This window comes from Chenopodium album, chromosome 27 (assembly GCF_948465745.1).
Source record: "Chenopodium album chromosome 27, dcCheAlbu1.1, whole genome shotgun sequence".
Classification (NCBI taxonomy): domain Eukaryota; kingdom Viridiplantae; phylum Streptophyta; class Magnoliopsida; order Caryophyllales; family Amaranthaceae; genus Chenopodium; species Chenopodium album.
The window spans coordinates 36,424,304-36,443,963 of NC_137860.1; the positions used below are offsets into that span (position 1 = coordinate 36,424,304).

Consider the following 19,660-nt stretch of genomic DNA (forward strand, 5'->3'; position numbering starts at 1 on the left):
TGAAAAAGAACATGCATAATAGTGTTCAACACAAGAATATGTTTGTGTTTGACAAAGAACATGGCCTCCGAAAAGAACATTAGACATATTTTAAAGAACATGGAATAAAAAGAACATGTTAGTGTTTGAAAAAGAACAAGCCAGTGTTTGAAAAAGAACATGCTAGTATTTGAAAAAGAACATGCATAATAGTGTTGAACAAAAGAACATGTTTTTGTTTGACAAAGAACATGACCTCCGAAAAGAACATTAGGCATATTTTAAAGAACATGGAATTAAAAGAACATGTTAGTGTTTGAAAAAGAACAAGCTAGTGTTTGAAAAATTAACCTTGTTTGGTTATCTTCCAGTTGGCTTCAATTCGTTACTATTCTTCTTTCTCCTCTAATTGTTCTTTTTTGAACAACTTGTACTTTATAGCTTTAATTATTTTTTTTAAAAAAAAAAAACCCCAAATTGACAAAATTAAACACTTTGACTTTAAAATTATTGACGAAAAACAATTTGCATGTACAAAATTTATACTTACATTTTACTTGAATCCGCCATTTGCTTAAGTTTGAAGGTTGAATTGTTGAAATAAGTTCAATTTTTTTTTCTTGGGTTTCACTTTGAAGATGAACAATTTTGCTATTTTGAAATTTTTTTGAAAAATAGAAAAAGATAAAGAGAAAAGTTATGGAGAGAGAAAATGAGTACTTTGGAAATGATTTTACCCAAATTCATTGAAATTCTTAAATGAAAATGATGGTGTAAAGGAGAGTAAAAATTGGTAGCAAGAAAGAGAGTGATAGGAAGGGAAAGAGGAGTGAGAAATTGCAGGAGAAGAGAGTGATGGATTTTCAGTTGCAAGAAAATAAAAATATGTTCATTTTTTACCCATGTTCTTTTAAATATACTAAATGTTCTTTTGGGTGCACCATGCGCATGGTGCACCCGGGTGCACCAACCACAAATTAATTAATATATACTCCTTACTAAAAAAAACACTTAAATCATGTAAATGAAAATGTGCATTATCTGATCTGATACTTCATATCTGCTAAACATATTAATTAAGATCGAGATACCATATATCATCAGTATCTTGGTTAGCTATTAGTGTGTGAACATCTTTGACCCCCTATTTTTTATACTAGAAATTGTACTGTTAATGGGTAGTCTTGGTATCTCAATTGATATCTTTGTTGATATCTTCTGTTATAATTGTTAATGGGTACATCTTGATATCTCTATTGATATCTTCTGTTATAATCGTTAATGGGTATGTCTTGATATCTCTATTGATATCTTATGTTCAGATTAAAGTGTTGGAACAACTAAGAAGACCATTATAAATTGTAGCTAGTTGGTTTTATATAAATCAACTTCGAAAAATATAAAATACACAGCATCATAAATATTAAGATATTAAGACGTATGATATCCGCGTAGAAACTGTGGTTATAATTTGTTAAATACATCACGTCCTCCATTTTTTTATATTTACAATGAGCAACTACCCTCCTCCTCAAGGTAATTAAACTATTATTATAAATTATGATTTCTATCATTTATACAAGTATTATTTTTTATTGTGTGATGCACGTTCCTATAGGACTATAGGTGTTAATAATTTTAATTTGATGGTTTTGTGTTTTATATGGATGTTAAGGTTACCCACCACCGGCGCAAGGGTATCCACCACCACCACCACCACCACCACCTCCACAAGGAGGATACCCACCACCTCCACAATATGCTCCTCAGTATGTCGCAGCACCGCCTCCTCAACAAGACCAAAAGAACCAAGTTGGTTGCTTGGAAGCATGGTACATACAGCCACTCCCCTTAAAAATAGATTTTATCACAAGTAATGTGTTTTTTAAAAAAAATGTTGTGGAACTTTTATTGTGTGATGCACGTTCGTATAGGACTATAGATGTTATAAACCGTGTACAATTGATATACACTATTACGTTAAACAGTTATTTTAAATACATACAATATCTTATAATCAACATCGTTAGTGGGACTTTTATTCCTCTCTCAAAGGCAAGTTATTATAATAAATTTTAACAATTACCTAATAGATGTATGTAGACAAGGATACAACTTAATGGGGATACAACTTAATCGGGAAGTATCTCTAAATCTCTAATTATTGGGGTGATAAACGTTAGTTTGACCTTGAATATGGCAGATAGATGTCAAAGAGTCAAAGTATAATCTCATACTAGTATCCGTTCAGATATTATATGCATTATTTATATTGCAGCAAGTAAGGGCAAAGATCTGTTTCACACATTAACTTTTTCTTCTTTTTTTTTTTTTGTTTTTTTTTTCTTTTTTTGTTTTTGTTTGATATGCAGTTTGGCTGCTCTTTGCTGTTGCTGCGTTTTGGAAGAATGCTGTGATTTTTGAGAATATATTGTTGTCTACGGCAGCTTAATATTGTTTAGTTGGTTTAGTCTAATGATTATATAAAGAGCTAGCTAGCTAGCTACATGTTATTCGGCTTTTGTTAATTATTGCGTGTTTTGCAATCGACAACTTATTCGATCAATTGAATAACATAGCTCGCTGTACTAATTATCAATGAATTCGCTAATGCTTCCAATTCTGCTTTTTAATCTGAGTTAATTCAGACTGGCACAACACGACTTGAGATAAAACTTGAAACATTTTGTAAATCTCAAAAATCAGTCTAAGTGTGACAAATGAATGTACGCCGTGCAAAAGTCAAGATATTATACGCATGTAGTATTTAACTTGAAATAGATGGAGTATTTTGGTGATTCAACATTTGAATTAATACAAATTAACCGGCATTACTAACTTAATATAGCATCATCAACAAATTAATCCTTAAGTACACACTACACAAACAGTAAAAGGAGGCAATTGTAAACAAAAAGTAGAGGACACTACCGAGTTTAAAATCTAAAGTAATAATATCATAACAAAAAAAAAACAACTATATTGTCTCTATACATCAATCATATATGATAATAATCTTACGTGTTAATATGTAGCTATTGATAACTTATCATCCATGACTGTGTACTTAATATTAGTGGACTAATTCAACATAATTTAGTTAGTTGTTGCATTATTGAATTAAATAAAAAGATGACATTCACATAATTGTGTTGAGATTTGGTAGGGTGGGTTCAACTGATTTCATCCCAAAACCTAAGCTTCCTTATCCTCTAAGTATCATAAGCTACGGAATGACATTAAGTACTCATTTTGAAGTTGACTACAAAGAAGGGTAACATAATTCAACAAAAATATTTGATGTACAATAACACAACTTAGACCATTAGCAGTATTTTGTATTAACAATATACAGTATCATTGATTTAATGATTTTAATGCATGGTACATTAATATTTAAAATACAAATTGTTGCAATTTTAAGATATGGAAAACTATTAAAACATTATAAGAGTAATGAATGCAACTACTGAGTATTGTTACTCGTAGTTTACTAGAGAAAAGATTAAAAGAAAGCAAAAGAAAACTTTAAAACAATTACTGTAACAAATTAGGATCGAATATACTCCGTACAAGTACAACAGCATGTCGTTTGTCGAAAGAGTCCAAATCATAGGAAGACGTAATCGCTTAAAAACGTTTCTTCAAATAATTGTGTAAAAAAACGGCATTGAAAACGTGATTGTACGTACCTCGTATTCTCGTTAAATACAACGACTTTGTTGGCTATCTTAACAGTTAGTACAATCACAAAAAAGAGAAGAAGAAGAGGGGGAGTAGTGAGGCAGAATCACAAACATAATGAGTTATCCTCCTCCTCAAGGTTACATCTCTTTTTTTTTTTTTTTTTTAGATCGTCTATTCATCATCTTTCTTTCATTCATTCATCCATCAGCAACGAGTAATCTAGTGCTATTTGTTACGAAGTATTAACATAATTTATATTTTTAATTATATATTATTGCGTCATATATATATATTACTTTTTACACTTGTTAATTATTTATTGGGTTGGTTAAGGTTACCCTCCTCCAAATCAAGGTTACCCGCCACCTCCAATGGGCGGTTACCCTCCTCCGCAATATGCCCCTCAGTATGCTGCCCCACCACCACCACCTCCACCTCCACAAGAGCAGAAGAAGCAAGTTGGTTGCTTGGAAGGATGGTACGTAACCAATTGTACTCCCCTTTTCCTCTCTCTTTGTCTTTTGTACTTGTATTAAATTATTTTAATATGTTCCTTTTGTATGTGAAAAAATACAAGGTGAAAGACATGAAATCACATCTAAACAATAAATTGTCCAACTGTTCTTTAACTTTCTACTTATTATTCGCCTAATAACTTTTATATGAGTTTTCTTATGTGTATCATTTATCTTTTATATTTGAAAATTTACATGTATCTAACTAGGTCCTACATATTAATTTTTTTCTCATACATACATCATAGAATATGGTTAACATTTCTATTCTTTCACGAATCCCTGTTTTTTCTTTTTTTATCCGCAGTTTGGCTGCTCTTTGCTGCTGTTGCATTTTGGATGCCTGCTTCGATTGTTTTTAACAAGCATAATGGATTATTTATATTGCTGTTGAATCCCATAACAAAAAGAGAGAAGATCTAGGTTATTTTGTAGTAGACTCTTTAGAGCTTTCACTTGGAATTTTACTCTACTTGATTTTGTTGTGTTGGCCTTTTTTTTTTTTTTTTTTTTCCCCTTATGTAAGCGTGATTACTGCTTTTGACCTATTTATCCTGATCTATTATTGATTATTCATCAAGAGTATGAGACTATGAGTATCAATTTTGCAATTAATATCTTTAGTTGAGTATAAACCCTTAATTCGAGTAGATACTAAAAGATACTAGATCCTGATTATATTTCAAGGTATCCTACAACAAAAGAAGTTTGCTTACAAGCAGTATATACAGTACTTGTATATAACAAAGATGCAAAAGAAACTTTCAGCAGGAAACAATGCACAATTTCTCACTTGAACCAGATCAAAATAATTAGGATTATCATGTTCCTGAACCTTATATAAATCCTACCATTTACTCTGAACTTTGAAGGCAACTTAGAAAACACCATTGAACCAATTTGTACCTATAGAAACTGGCATATACATCGAGGGATCAAAAAGGTGCTATTGTGCTACATATATACTGATCTTACTCATCTAAGCAATATTTGAGATTTTGAGTTAGTCAGAAACTCCATGGCCAAGGCCCAGACTAAAAAAAAGCAGCCATTTTATTACACATGTACAATTAACAAGTTCTACAATATTTGCAAACAAGTTTTGTGCAAAATTCAAGTCTGTTTAGATGGGAAAAGTACCTGTTACAAAGTGATACTTCGTAATTAAGTATACGTAATCGAAGCAGTAAATATTGAAATCTCTGGAATGAGAGCACACAGTGCCGAGTGATTCAATATTGTCCAGTTTCCTGTCCCTCAAAGCTTCAAGAGTTCAAAACAGTAGACAGCCACCATGACACCAATGGAATTCAACATCAAATGACGCAGGATCTGTCACTCCCACATACATAATATCTCGAGTTGAAATAACCTAACTAACTAAGTCCCAGATAGCATGATGGAACAGAGGATTAAGTAAGGAATAGTTCAATCATTTCCTCGAGGAACTCTTAATGTATCAAAAAGCCCCCCAAATTGAGATGCCTGATAACTATGATCAGAAAAAACAAAAGCTTTTGTTCTGGAGTTCTGTCATCATCCATCGGCATACCAATATCTTTGGCCAAATAACCAACTCACCAAACCTAGCAGGCTAGCAGGGCTAACACCATCCAATTCAACCCATCAAAACATTTTACCCCAAGCTTGGCTGAAGAGCCCTCTGAGATGGTATGGACTTCAGCAATCTGCATTCTAGATTACAAATTCATCCAATATGCTTTCATAATTTAAAGTGTCGAGGAAGGGATCCACGTTTACTCTGCAGTTGCAGAATCTCCCTAGCAAAAGCTTGGTTTCCTGTCACCAAAAGCCCATTCAGAACACGATTGTAGATAAACTTTGTAGGAAGAAACCCTCTTTCCACCATCTCAATCAACAGCCTACCGGCAACAACCAAATCCTCTGATTTCTTCCTCGCAAAAGTGGAACCTATTAAGATATTGTAAGTATCCTTATTCGGCAAGCACCTCCAAGATCCCATCAAATTAAAAACATCCAAACCTTGCTCAATTATCCCAGCATCACAATAGTACCTAATCAACAGATTACAAGTCTGAACATTTGGTTGACATCCATCATTCTTCATCAACTCAACGAACTCCATCGCCCTATCCATCTCCCCGGTGTGACACAACCCTCTAATCAACAAATTATAAGTCACTGAATTAGCTACATACCCCTTCCTCCCCATCTCCTCGAACAAAACAATCGCATTCTCAACGCTATTCTTCTTACACAATACTTGGATCATAGCATTATAAGTGGCAACATTCGGAAGAACCCCTTCTCCCACCATCTCATCAAACAACCTCCTAGCTTTGGAAACCTCCCCTAAAACCCCAAACCCATGAATCAAAGTTGTGTAAGTAACCACATCAATCTCACAATCCCTCTTCTTCATCTCCTTGAAAAACTCCCACGCCTCCTTCGTTTGCCCGGTCCGAAAATACCCTTTCAAGATTATGTTATAGGTAGTCAATGTAGGGTTGAAACCCCTCTCCACCATCTCCTTCAACACCTCCAAAGCTCTAGGAGTCCTCTTAATCAAACACCACCCATTTGCAATTATATTATAAGTAACAACATCAACCCCAAATCTAGCCTTAAAAAGCTTAAACAAATTATGCGCTTTTTCAACCCTTTTCGATTTACACAGTATATCCAACAAAGTATTAAACGAATTCAAATCTTGTGAACAGCCATGTTTATGCATAGACAAGAAAATATCAATAGCTTTATCAGGTTTCCCAGAGAGAACATACCTTTCGATGATAATGGCGAACGTCAATGGTGTGGGACCCAGTCGGCGAGAACGAAGGCGGGAGACGAGAGTCCAGAGAGTAGTGATGTCGCGTAAACGAGCAGAAATGTCGATGGCGTGGTGGAAGGAGGAGAGAGAATGGGCGTAATCGAGGTGATTGTCGAGAATGGTGAAGAATTGGAGGGCTTTGGGGCCATGATTCCAGAGGAGTTTGAGGGTTTGATTGACAAGGGGTTCGGAGAAGGTGAAATCTGGGGATGATAATAGGGTTTTTGAGAGGGTTTTGGGGTCTTCTGTTGTGAGGACGAGGTTGGCAATGGCGGCTGCGGCGGAGGAGAGAGAATTTGGCGGCGGAGTTATGGCGGAGTTGGTGATGGTGGTGGTGGAGAAGGGTCTGATGAGTGGGAGTTTATGGAGTTGCATTGGTTTTGTTTGCAGTTGAGCCGATATCAATTTTGTGTGAGTTGGTGGTAGCTTGGTTTGAGACGAAACGGGTCGGTCATGTCATTTTCGAGTAGGTGAGTTTGGGTTGGAAAAGTAGCGGGTATTTGCGATTTACAACGGGCATAAAGATCCACTTAAATTTAGAGGAAAGAGTCCAAACAAACACGTTCTAAATCGGTATGGCTTTAGTTAATGTCGTACCATTCTGGTGGATGAAAAGAGAGATGTTCGACTCGGGGCTAAAGGTATTACCTTTTAAAAAATGAAAACCGCAAACTCAAAGACATAGCTATCCGATTGATAAAACCTAATCATCGGATAATTAATACATTAAGATTTAACGTTATTAACTCACACAAGTAAATTGATATAAAAAAAAAAATATCACTAGTTATAAGACTTATAACATCTTCTTTTGCGACTTGACGACATCGAAAGAATTTCAACCTAATAAATTCAAAGTCTATGTTAAATCATGAATAATTAATATTTGTATAGTTTCAAACTATTAGGGTATTTACAAAATTGAAACCTTCTTAGCTCTTGTTAAAGATAACACTAGTAAAAATAAATTTAGTTTTGTAAAGCTTGATAAAGATAATGTAGGTTGAGTAAAAAGAATGTAAAGTTTTTTTTTTTTTAATTTAATTTTTAATTTTTTGTAAAAGATGATGTAGGTTGGGCAAAAATAACTTGAGTTTTGTTAATATAAAGAAAAGTAACAAGACTTAATACAAAACATAGTATTGATTGTGGAGGTATAAATGTGACATAGATATAATTGACAAATCATAATTGAGTGAATGCTGAAATAATTATTACGTAATAATAAGTAAGCAAAAACTAAATTAGGCAAATACAATTCCAACCAATTATGAAATTGATAAGAAAAAAGTGTAGAAAGGAAAATGCAAGTAGGATAGGAAAACCCATGGTAGAAGGTATAGAAGGAAAGCGTAGAACGTATAAACGCGTTGACAACGTAGGCTGCAAAACCCAATAACACAACTAGTGTAAGTGGATGTCATGTGAGACCCGTTAAGTATGACCCAATTGTATCCTATAACTTTTCTTTCTCCTCCTTGGTCCTTATATAAATAAACCCCCTCTTCTTTCTCTCTCTCTAACAAGTAAGAAGCCCTTTTAATCAAATCAAATAAAATCAAAATTCCATATATTGAATTAAATCTCTCTCGTTTTCTCTCTCCTCTCACACATTCAAACATACACAGATACACTCATCCGCACTCGCAATTCCATCGAAATCATGAGTTACTACAATCAACAACAACCCCCCGTCGGCGTTCCTCCTCCTCAAGGTCTGTCTGTCTGTCTTTCTTTCAATTTCTCTCTCCGATTTTCATTACTAATATAATTATTGAAATTGATTGTGAATTTTCTGGAAAAAACAGGTTACCCACCAGAAGGATACCCAAAAGACGCGTACCCACCACCAGGATACCCTGTGCAAGGGTACCCACAACAAGGCTACCCTCCACCCGGAGGATACCCACAACAAGGTTACCCTCCCCAACAATACGCCCCTCAGTACGCTCAGCCTCCTCCTCAGCAACAACAACAGAGTGTTGGTTTCATGGAAGGATGGTAATTTCCCTTTTTACCCCTCTTTTTTCCATTAGATCTGAATCCATTCGATCTGTTTTTTTTTTTTTTTTTTTATAATTCTAAAAAAATACTCTTATAAAAATATTTGATGGAGAGCGGTTCAACTCCGATGGATGAGTTGGACTGGACTTGGAGGTTCGCAAGTCTCCCTTCATTTTGGTTGGTTTCTTGAGGTTTTTTTTTTTTTTTTTTAAAAAAAAAAGAAAATTATATCATTGAATGACGTTATAACCCTTTTTGTGCTGTAATTGGAATTAACGTGAGGGTATTTTCGGGAGTTTATTGTCTAATTTGTTGAAATAATTATTCAGATATTTTGACGTCCAAGATACTCCTAGTATTTTAATGCCAGAACTGTCAGCTTTCTTCGATACACATTTTTTGGACCACTTTCTTTTATCCTTATTATCTCAACAATGTAATTTAGGCTTTGAAATTCAATGTCATTTCTCTTAATTTGTCGTTGGAAGTTTTTGTTTTTTTAATCATAAGTTTTGCTGCAAATTGAATTGGCCACTGCATTTGTGGAATGATAATGATAGCATCTATAGATTAATTCCAACAAGTGTCAAAGTCGATATCATGTCACGGATGATGAAATTTACTATTTGTGTGTGATGCATTCTTATTTAATGGAGTACGTAGCATGTCATATAAGATATAACTACTTTTGAGATCTCTGTTTCATGTAATTGTTTTCGTGTTTTGATGGATTTGTATCATGATTATGTTTTACTTCACCTCATTCCTCGTTGAAGTAGGATTTAGTCGTTGTGTTGTATAAGTTAGACGGATCCAGTGTTTATTTAGGCTTTTAAAAACGCCGTGTCTTTTTTCGTGTCATGTGGATTCAGTGCTTGTTTAGGCTTTTAAAAACGTTGTCTTTTTACGTGTCATGTGGAAACACGGCCTTCTCATAATTGTGCTCAAAATTTTAACACAGTTAATCATTTAGTGTTGCAAAGGTTTATTCCTTTGCTGTTTAGCTTTGGTGGAAGTCTGTTTTGATTAGCTGGAGATAGAGTGGGTTTTTGCTAATAATTGGTATCTAGTGGTTGTATTTCTTGTTTTTAAGCAAAAATGGGCAGTTGGGCTAATGTACGTTGTTGTTCTGATGCATTTCCAGCAACAGATTTGATATTTATCTGCTGTTATGGTTAGCTGGAAAGAGAATGGAATTAGTTAATTATTGGTGTATAGCTGTTTTAATTAAGCATTTGGGCTAATATTTGTTTCTTAATGTCCTAATGCATTTCCAGCAAACGGTCTTAATAATGTCTTCTGTATCTTAACGTATTCTTATTGTGTTGAGGTTGGATAACAGTCTTGAATCCCTTCTTATTCCCCTTATTCAAATTAATGGATGATTGATATCAGTGTTAACAGTCTTGAAGTTATTTAACATTATGCTTTTGGTGACTACCAGTATTTTCTTTGTACTTTGTATGTGTAATAAAGTACGTGCATTTAGATATAGAAGGCCCAAAGAAGAGGGAGTATTTTGTGATGAACAGTAATTAATGTACACACATTAAGTCCTTTTAAGTATCTGATTTTATTATTAGTGGGAATACTTCAAAATTGACATCTTAAATATGGTTGTATGTGGAATGAAGATTTGTTTCGTTTTTTTTTTGTCTCTGAATTTCAACTTTATCAGTATTCATCTGACTAGGTTCAAAATTCAAAGTCTTGTGTCTTAGAATTTATTTGGGCAGTGTTCATCTGGAGCAATGTCTGCTTCTTAAGAAAATGTCTGCTTCTTAAGAATTGCTTCTGTTAGTAATTACCACGCAATCTCTTCATGTACCCCCACACTTACACTTGCCAGCTGTCATCCCAATGTTTTTAAACTCCTCTTTTAGTCTGGTCTTTAGGGTGTTTGTCACGAGTTTAGGATCAACTGATTAATTAATAAGATTAGCTATGTACGGATCAGTTTTATTTCCGACAGTAGTTCTGTAGTTTAATAATGTTATCCACAAATTTGATCTTAATCACCATTTTTTAATACAATGGTTTGACCTCGTCGCCCCTCTTTGGGTCTGGTGGTGGACTGGTCAATCTTGTTCAAATGTTGTACCATGTGATAATTTAGGCGGATGCTTTGATTGCTTTAGCATTTCGAGAAGATGTGAGTATTATTCTTATCCTAGGAGTCAAGTTGTCTAGCCAAGATATTGTATTTATCTGATCAATTATTTCTTTTGCAGCACTTGCAATTTTGCTTTGTAGTATTATGTCATCTTTCATGCATCACTGATGAAAGACCGTTGAATGTGTATAATATAAGATTAATAATCCCTTTCTGTTATGGCTGTGGAGATATGCAAGCAATGAAAAATTGAAAAAGACATTTTGCTAGTTGCCTTGCCTTTTGACCGACTAAATTTGTACATTTTCTTACTTAATCCTTTTTTGCTTGCAGTTTGGCTGCTCTGTGCTGTTGCTGCCTGTTGGACGCCTGCTTTTGATTGATTGATACATCATACCCCAGAGATTCGATTCGGATGGGCTGAGGATTATCGTGATTATTTGATACACAATCATGTGAAATTGGAAAAACAAAAAAAAAAAAAAATGTTTGTTTCGTATCATATGTAGCTAATCGACTCAAACCCCTCCCCCAACCCCTCCCAGATCTTAAATTGTTTTTTCGTAAATAATTTGAATATTTGAATTGGAGAAGTTCGCTCTCTTTGTTGTTTATCTTGCTGAAATTTAGCTTTTGAAACTACGGAGCAGAGTTCATTTGTTTTGCAGTGCATCCAATCTTGTGCTTTTCCTATATGCTTTGGTGATGGTATTTTGTGGTACAGAGGTGATATGAATGTATGTCTTTCTGAAACTTTACAGTAGCCTATGGCACAAGTAGCATCCATTTACTCTGTATATACTTTGCATCGCACTAGAGAAGAGTTGGGTGTGGAATCATGTTCTAGCATTGTAAAGTACATGTCATGGCTGTTACCTGCTCTTGAAATCTAGAAGAGCTTGTCTTCTGCCCGATTGGTACAGGTTTAGACTTTAGAGTCATGGAGCTTAATTGACAACGAACATTATCAGGATATGGTTTAATATTCTTAACATCTTCACGCTGTATTTAGATGGTTACACTGTGTAATCATATAGCAACATGATCAACCACAAATCCAGTGTTTGTATGAACACAATCTAGTATAAAAATTAGTGAAAAGCGGTTTACGAAACACATTATATATTACGAAGTACAATTTTATTAGTGGAATAACCAAATAATTGTATAACTAGGTTGTTGATTTGATTGTTAATTGTTTGAGAGTGCTAGTGGATCCTACAACCTTGTCAACTAACCAACCTAATTTGCATAATTATCTGAGCAATACTTGCTCCACATGTTTTAATGATGCTTTAGAATTATAAGATAAAGCTTAAAAATAGATAGGGCCAACTGAGTCGCAAGTTACAATCGAGATAATGCCGATTTACCAATTTGCAACTTATTGACTGAATTCAATTAAAAAATAATAAAATTCAATGTGAATTTAGAATGGGATATATAAAGTATATTCTTTAAAAGCACTCTACCATTCAAGTGCCAAAACTACAAAAATTTAACAAAAATACCTGGTTGTTGGTGTAGTGGTGATTGGGACTACAATTGATAGGGAGAACCCGTGTTTGATGCCCCACAACAACAAGTGGGAGGAGACTGGAACATAAGTACCTAATCACCTAGAACTGATCCCCGAATGTGGATTAGCCCATAGAGTGAATCGGATTAAAAAATACAAAAAAAAAAAAAAAAGTAAAATAAAATAAAATAACAAAAATGAATTGACACCTTATTACCAATGTGGCATTTAGAACCTGAACTTAACATTAATAACCTGTAACAATTAATATCACATAGAACCCCAACATAATATACCAATTTCTTGTAAATAAAAACCCCTGAAATTTTCTTCCAAAATTGAAGCCAAAGGTTAAAGATAGGTCATACAATGAGGTAAAGGAACCATCCTAGAAGCATCAAAGAAATTGCAAACTTCTGTCTTTAATAATCTCTCTCCTCAAAACGACAAACTTTGGCTTATTTGCGTTTGCATATATATTGGTTCGTTGTTGTATAATCTTTAATTTAGTCATATGTTATTTCTATTTCCAACACTTACTTCCTACTTGATAAACTTCATCCTTTTATTCACATGATATATGATTCAGAAGTTGTTGAAGTGCACAGTGATATGAATATGTATAATAGGGTGATAGATGGGGTGTATGAATTTGTTACGACACTTTGGAGGCTCCAAGAAATGAGGTTTTCTATAATGGTTGAGCAAACTACTTCCTTAGTTATTCATCTCATTTTTTCTGCTACTTCTTGTGTAATGCTTCTTAGGAGACGAATGAGATGAATTTTTTTAATCTTTTGTATATGTATGTATTGTTTTTATTTATACAGTTTTTTTAATATCATGCAACATTTTCATCAACTCCTAAAATATTTATGCTGGAGTTGTTTGATTAATTCATTTGAAGCTGAGTGAATGAACTTGCATTGTTTGTTGATGACGTGTTCAATAGCTGGTTCACATCATGTGGTTAATATTCACTTGGCTTGTTTGACTAGCTAATATATACGATAAGATTATTCGTATATAAGAAATGCAATGTGTAGCTAGGAGAGATGTAGAGGCTTTTGCATGTGATTTCTAAATGCTGGTATATGATGGTGCTAAATTTGCATACCATAATGTAAACCTTCCATCCATGAACATGAATAAACATTGTAATGCATCAAACTTGGATGAGTTTCCCTAAGGCCAAGGTTAGGGATCCAATAATAGTTTAATATTGTTGAGGGTATTCTTGTAATGTAGGTAATAGATGGAAGATCTAGATTAAAATAAAGAAGATGTATATGCTGGTTCAAGACTTCAAGGAGTTAAGAGGGAGTGGAGGATTGATAATATGTTACCTCAAATGAGTGTAACAGAATCCTAATTCTAGTTCATTCTTCCATCAATTACCACTAATTAGTAGGTGAGGCAAGATATGTATGGACCCTATACAATTTCTTAAAATTGTGCCTTTGTTTCATAAGTTCAAAAGTTAATAATCAAACTCTCAAAACCAACATATGCTACTTTTCATCTGTTTTAGGCCCAATACTCCTTGCCACTAAAAAAATAAAATAAATCTTGTTATTGCAAACAACATAATTATACTTCGTAGATGATTTGAGACCCTTTAAATTTTGAGGCCAAGTGCGGTTGTGCAAATTGCACAGCAATACAGCATCGATGTCACCCATGCTAGTTAGTTCATTTCAATCTTTTAATTAAACCTCTGTAAAGTCTCGACCATTACTCCTTGGAAGCATGTCTTGTGCATTGGAGGATGTAGATACCTTTGATATGATTCAAAGCATACAGTATATTTCAACATACAAAATACATGTTGTATTCTTGTGGCTTTGTGTAATGCCTCGAGGCCCTCGAGTGCTGAGGATGGACCAAAATTTCATTCCTGTCCAATTCAAATGTAGGCTAAAACTAACCAACACAGCTAATAGCTCGAATTGCAATTTGGGCCTAAGTCATCAATAGCCCATTATTTGGAATTAATAGTTGGTCTCTCAAAAGAAAATAATTAAAGTAAAAAAAAATGAATAAAAGGTAGGAAGAGGTTGCTTTAAAATGTGTAGGTACATAATTGAGAAATTGAGGGTGATGACACTTACACATATGAGGGCAGTAGGAGGAAGTCAGGTGATGCCTTAATAGTTAAGATCCTTATTTCATGCTACTCTTCATTTTCTTGCATAGCCGAAAGTTTTTATTTTTGTCTTCTAAGTTTTGTAGAAGTGTGTTATAAACTCCATTTCATCGTGCATCTACCACACATTATAATTTCCTGACAATATACTTCGTTATATTTTTAGGATATTGCCCTAAAAAAAAGAGAATTTTGAATGTTAAATAAGCATATTGATATAAACTACAATAATTAACTTCATTGCGTAAACTATGATCATTTCATAAATAATGACATATCAAGATTGTGAGGAATTAAGGATTTTTCTTAAAAACTTTTATTATGATTTATCCCTAAAAAAATTCAAGATATCTTTACATAATCTTATAGTTACGAATAAATTTTAATATTGTTTTGCTATCTCAATCTAATAATAAAAAGGAAAAACATAAAAAACCGATATAAAATACTCCGTAATAAGGAAAAACATTGTAACTTTAATTTTATCAAGATGTATAGCAAAAGCATTTAAGCCACGTATAAGTACGTGTGTGCCATACATACAACTAAGCAAGCGTGCGTTTTACACAAACGACGTAAAAGCATGCGTGCACATCACTTTAACGTCTCGAACACTCACATCCAAAATCACGGTAAATGAGGTAAGACAAATTAGTTACATCACTTTGCTTTACATTATTCTACTCGGTAACATTTTCATACAACTTTTGACTAAGTCATTGTAAGCTACTGTATTATTTTTATTTTATTTTAATTTTTGAAGCAAGAGTTACTGAGTTAGTAATATTAACTACAATAGCTCTCTAACAGTGAGTATATAGAATGATGAGGAAATGTGAACACCAAATGAGATTGTTGATTTATCCATCAGTAGCAACAAACAAGATAAAGATATGACAACAACAATTAGCTAAAAAAGTCAAGTATCAAAAGAAAAAAAGACGATAGAAAGAACAAGAAGAAAACAATCACTTGATAATTTCATAATAAAATCACAATTCACAACCCAGAAAAAAAAAAAAGCAGACAACAGTGAGTCACCTATGCACAAACCCCAAGAGAAAAGAATACGAAGTACTCAGTAAGAAAGAATCCAGATAAAGTAAAAATTCAAACAAGTGGTGCTGTCTTTTTCTTTTTATCACTCCACTGTCACACTACCAGAAATACCCCATTTTCTAGAGAGAGAAAGCAAAACAAAGTTAGTTAGTTAGAGGAGAGAGAAATTCCACCACGACCACCGTCAAATGACGTCGACGACCATCGCCGGCAACCGGCGGCGAGATCAACCGTCGTCTCACCAGTACTACTACTCCAATACGCCGTCGTATTTCTCAGCTTCTTCTTCATCATCTCCTTCACTGATCAAAGGTTGCTGTTGTTGTCTCTTTCTACTTTTCTCTCTCCTCGCACTCATCACACTCGCCGTAATCCTCGTCATTGTACTCGCCGTTAAGCCGAAGAAACCTCAGTACGACCTCCAGCAAGTTGCCGTACAGTATGTCGGAATCTCGCCGACATCCGGCGCGGCTCCCGGCGGCGTATCGCTGTCATTGTCGGTGCGATTCATATTCACGGCGGTGAATCCGAACAAAGTAGGGATAAAGTACGGTGAATCGAGGTTTAATGTGATGTATAGGGGGATTCCGTTGGGGAGGGGGACGGTGCCGGGGTTTTATCAGCCGGCGCACAGTGTGAGAACAGTGGAGACAATTGTGTCGGTTGATCGGGTGAATTTGATGCAAGCTGATGCGTCGGATTTGGTGAAGGATGCGTCGATGTATGATAAGGTTGAACTTAGGGTTTTGGGAGATGTTAGCGCCAAGATAAGGATTATTAGCTTTGATTCTCCTGGTGTTCAGGTTTCTGTTGATTGCGAGATTGTTATTAGTCCTAAAAAACAGTCTTTGACTTATAAACAATGTGGATTTGATGGATTACGTGTTTGATTTGAGATTTCGATTCCATTTCTGAGGATGATGATGATGATGATGGAGGAGGAGGATGAAGGTCTGATAAATGACACTTTTTTTTAAAATTTTTTTTGGGATTAAATAATAATTGAGTATCTATGATTTATTATATAGTGTATTTAATTTGTTAATGAGGGTAGTAAGTAAGTAAGTAGTTGTAGTTATGATTAATACTTGCTATATATGTGGAGAAAAGTAGTGGTGAATGGTGATGTCAATCTGCAAATTTTGCTGACTTTTTTTAGTTGTTACAGTAGTTGCTAAATTGTAAATGGGTTTCCCTTAATTTGGGTTACTCTTGAGTTCTCATGATCAACTGTAAGATGATTACCGAAAAAAACAAGAATTTTTAGCTTAATTGGGTATTTGTTGCAAATTCAATGATTGTTTTCAGTATGGTTTCAGCATTCTAATTTCTATTTTCCGCATTTACATATCGTGTTCTACGAGTTTGCGTTAAGGCTTGTTGGAGCCTTGGGGGGTTATGCAACATTATATGGATATCTAGGTTTGCATTTGCATGTTTCTGTTGTTGAATGTGGCATTTAAGCATCAAATACCGTTGTCTGGTTATCTGATATCTGGCATAAGCAGGAAAAGTGTGTGTAATACTGGCTAGAGCAGATTTCTATTTCTAGTATTATATCTAGCTTGTCCTGCTATTGATTGTATTACTAGTTAATTTATGTCAATGTAGATGTTTTGATGGTGTATTCTAATAATTGTTGGGGTAATCAATCAAGAATGTCATTTTCTTTTCATCGAAAGTGGTTGCAGAACTATATATGGCAGCAATTTTTAGGCATTTTTTGTAGAGATTGACAAGGAAAAGGCTGTTTTATCACTCAAACATAAGGGCTCGGAAAATTTGAAGAATAGGAAAGGACTATGAGCAAATACTCAGATTGGAATTTGGAAGCGGTGCTAATTTGCAGGGGCAGAAGCAGATTTCTCTAAACCCGACCATGCTAGACATGGTGGAGCTATTGTTTCTCTTGTTCACTTTTCTGTGCTTCTCATGGAGTCTTTCAAAACAAATGCTGCATTCAATCTGGGTTTAGAAAATTAATAAAGTTCTTACATGGAGTTATACTTGATCCTAGTTCGATTTTGTTCCACATTCGGCTTGGAAGAGAAAAACACGGGCAATATTTAGTAGCTGCACAAAAATTTTCTAGTTGTGAGGAAGATGGTTAGCATTTGAAAATTCAAATATGGTAAGTTAAAGTGTGAAAGTATTTTATGTAGTGTTTCTATTTGCAGTACCAGTCATATATCTTTATTTGTCGAGAGAGATGATCCTGCTTTTTAACTCTTGCTGGCCTTTAGAAAATTGCCATCTCTCATCTCTCAGGTGCAAAACGTTGTGTCAAATCATGCTCTTTTACTCTTACTGGCTTTTGGAAGTGCTTAAACAGTTTGTCATCTCCATTAGAATTTGTACGTAAATTTTTCCCTGAAAATGTGTTTGACAATCCATGATTATGCGACTGTGAGACAATGCATCCATCATCATGCTGCTGTGAGACATTGAGTAAACATGTATGTTATGTGGGATTGTGGGAAAGCAAATTGGGATTCCCTTGAGATAATCCATATAATCTAGTTACTGAAGAACTTAAGACAATATAGGTTTTGTGGAATTTGCACTGATATCTTAGATTTGTTGTTTAATTACTCAAGGCTGACATATTACTAGAATGGTGTATATCCAAAAAAAAATACGTGTGCTCTAATTGCTAAATTTATCTTAGCATGAGATATTTTCCTTCATGGTAAGTTAGTTAATCTATCTGATTAATCATCATTATTTTCTACATTGCTCATATTATATGCTCTGTAATTATGTTATTTCTTTCTATAATGTGTGAGTGTGACCCTTATCATTTAGAAAAGTTAGACTTTTCGCAAGTCTTGAAAATCTGAAACTTATGCTTCTTAGTTCTTGCTTGCTTGTTTCGCAGGATAAACAAAATTCTGGGATAAAGAATAGACTTCTGCTGAATTTGCATCTGTGCTGAATATCGTATCCCTATCACATGCTTAAGGTGGCGTCCTGGCAGGCTTCCTTTCTAGTGACGTATTTGAAAAGTTTATTGATCTCTTATCTCCGGTTTTGCTTTCTAGACTCTCATTAGTGCTCTGGTAGCATTTGCTGAATGTCATTTTGATTTATCATCAGCCGAGCTGTATTTCTTTTTTATTGTACTCACGCAGAAGTTATCCTAGAGGAAAACTTTGTTTTGTTTTTTTGTTTTTTGTTTTTGTTTTTTTTTTTTTGGGTGTATCAGCAATTAATGTATATGGAATTTAATCGGCTTCCAATGAGTGGAAAGTTGTAGCATATATGAATGACATGTTAATTATGAGTTGAATTGGTTCCCTCTAAATCTCTAATGCCTGAGGTGTAAGTTGAATCGTATATACAGGTATCTGAATTCAAGTATAATGGCCAAAATTTTAGAGAAAGTGTTGCATTCTCTGTTTAAGGTTCAGTTTATGTTTTCATTCCTTCTGATCCTACTAGAGGTCAATTTTCCTTGATCGAGCTTTGGACTTCTCCCACCATTGCTTCAAAATTTTCACTCCTAAAATCTCCTAAACATTGTTTAAACAAAGACGGCAATTAGTATGAACATAGTTTTTTTCTTTAGTGACCTTTAAAAAATGGCTTTTTTTTTTTTTTTTTTTTTTTTTTTTTTTTTTTCTTTTCTTTTTCTGCAAATTTAGGACAATCGTTGGACACTTGGACATAACTTGATTGCACAAGGGCCAATGTCTTGTTGAAATCTGAAACGACATCAGGTTTCAATTGGTTAGTATGGCTGTGAAGAATTGTGTTCGAAACCATGCTGCGGCTGCCTCAGCCAGAGCTACAAAATGGTTTAAGAATGAATAGTACAAAGTAGTGT

At 34.3% G+C, this 19,660-nt stretch overlaps 2 protein-coding genes, 1 long non-coding RNA gene and 1 pseudogene across 3 annotated transcripts; 3 read left to right on the forward strand and 1 right to left on the reverse strand.

Moving 5' to 3' along the window:
* The first annotated feature begins 3,743 nt into the window (after positions 1-3,743).
* On the forward strand, positions 3,744-4,978 carry LOC145619113 (uncharacterized). The gene is made up of 3 exons (XR_014108091.1): positions 3,744-3,802; positions 4,000-4,144; positions 4,489-4,978. It is a non-coding gene; the product is annotated as an uncharacterized LOC145619113 (long non-coding RNA).
* A 102-nt stretch (positions 4,979-5,080) lies between these two features.
* Positions 5,081-7,403, reverse strand: LOC145619111 (pentatricopeptide repeat-containing protein At1g74900, mitochondrial pseudogene; annotated as a pseudogene).
* Positions 7,404-8,507: 1,104 nt separating this feature from the next.
* On the forward strand, positions 8,508-11,782 carry LOC145619112 (protein CYSTEINE-RICH TRANSMEMBRANE MODULE 13-like). Its single transcript, XM_081673717.1, has 3 exons — positions 8,508-8,708; positions 8,802-8,994; positions 11,444-11,782. The coding sequence occupies exons 1-3, from the start codon at positions 8,657-8,659 to the stop codon at positions 11,487-11,489; spliced, it is 291 nt and encodes a 96-aa protein (XP_081529843.1). The 5' UTR covers positions 8,508-8,656; the 3' UTR covers positions 11,490-11,782.
* A 4,053-nt stretch (positions 11,783-15,835) lies between these two features.
* Positions 15,836-19,088, forward strand: LOC145620339 (uncharacterized). The gene is made up of 2 exons (XM_081674997.1): positions 15,836-17,965; positions 18,713-19,088. Exon 1 carries the CDS (start codon positions 16,023-16,025, stop codon positions 16,722-16,724), a length of 702 nt encoding a protein of 233 aa, XP_081531123.1. The 5' UTR covers positions 15,836-16,022; the 3' UTR covers positions 16,725-17,965; positions 18,713-19,088.
* Positions 19,089-19,660: the final 572 nt, after the last annotated feature.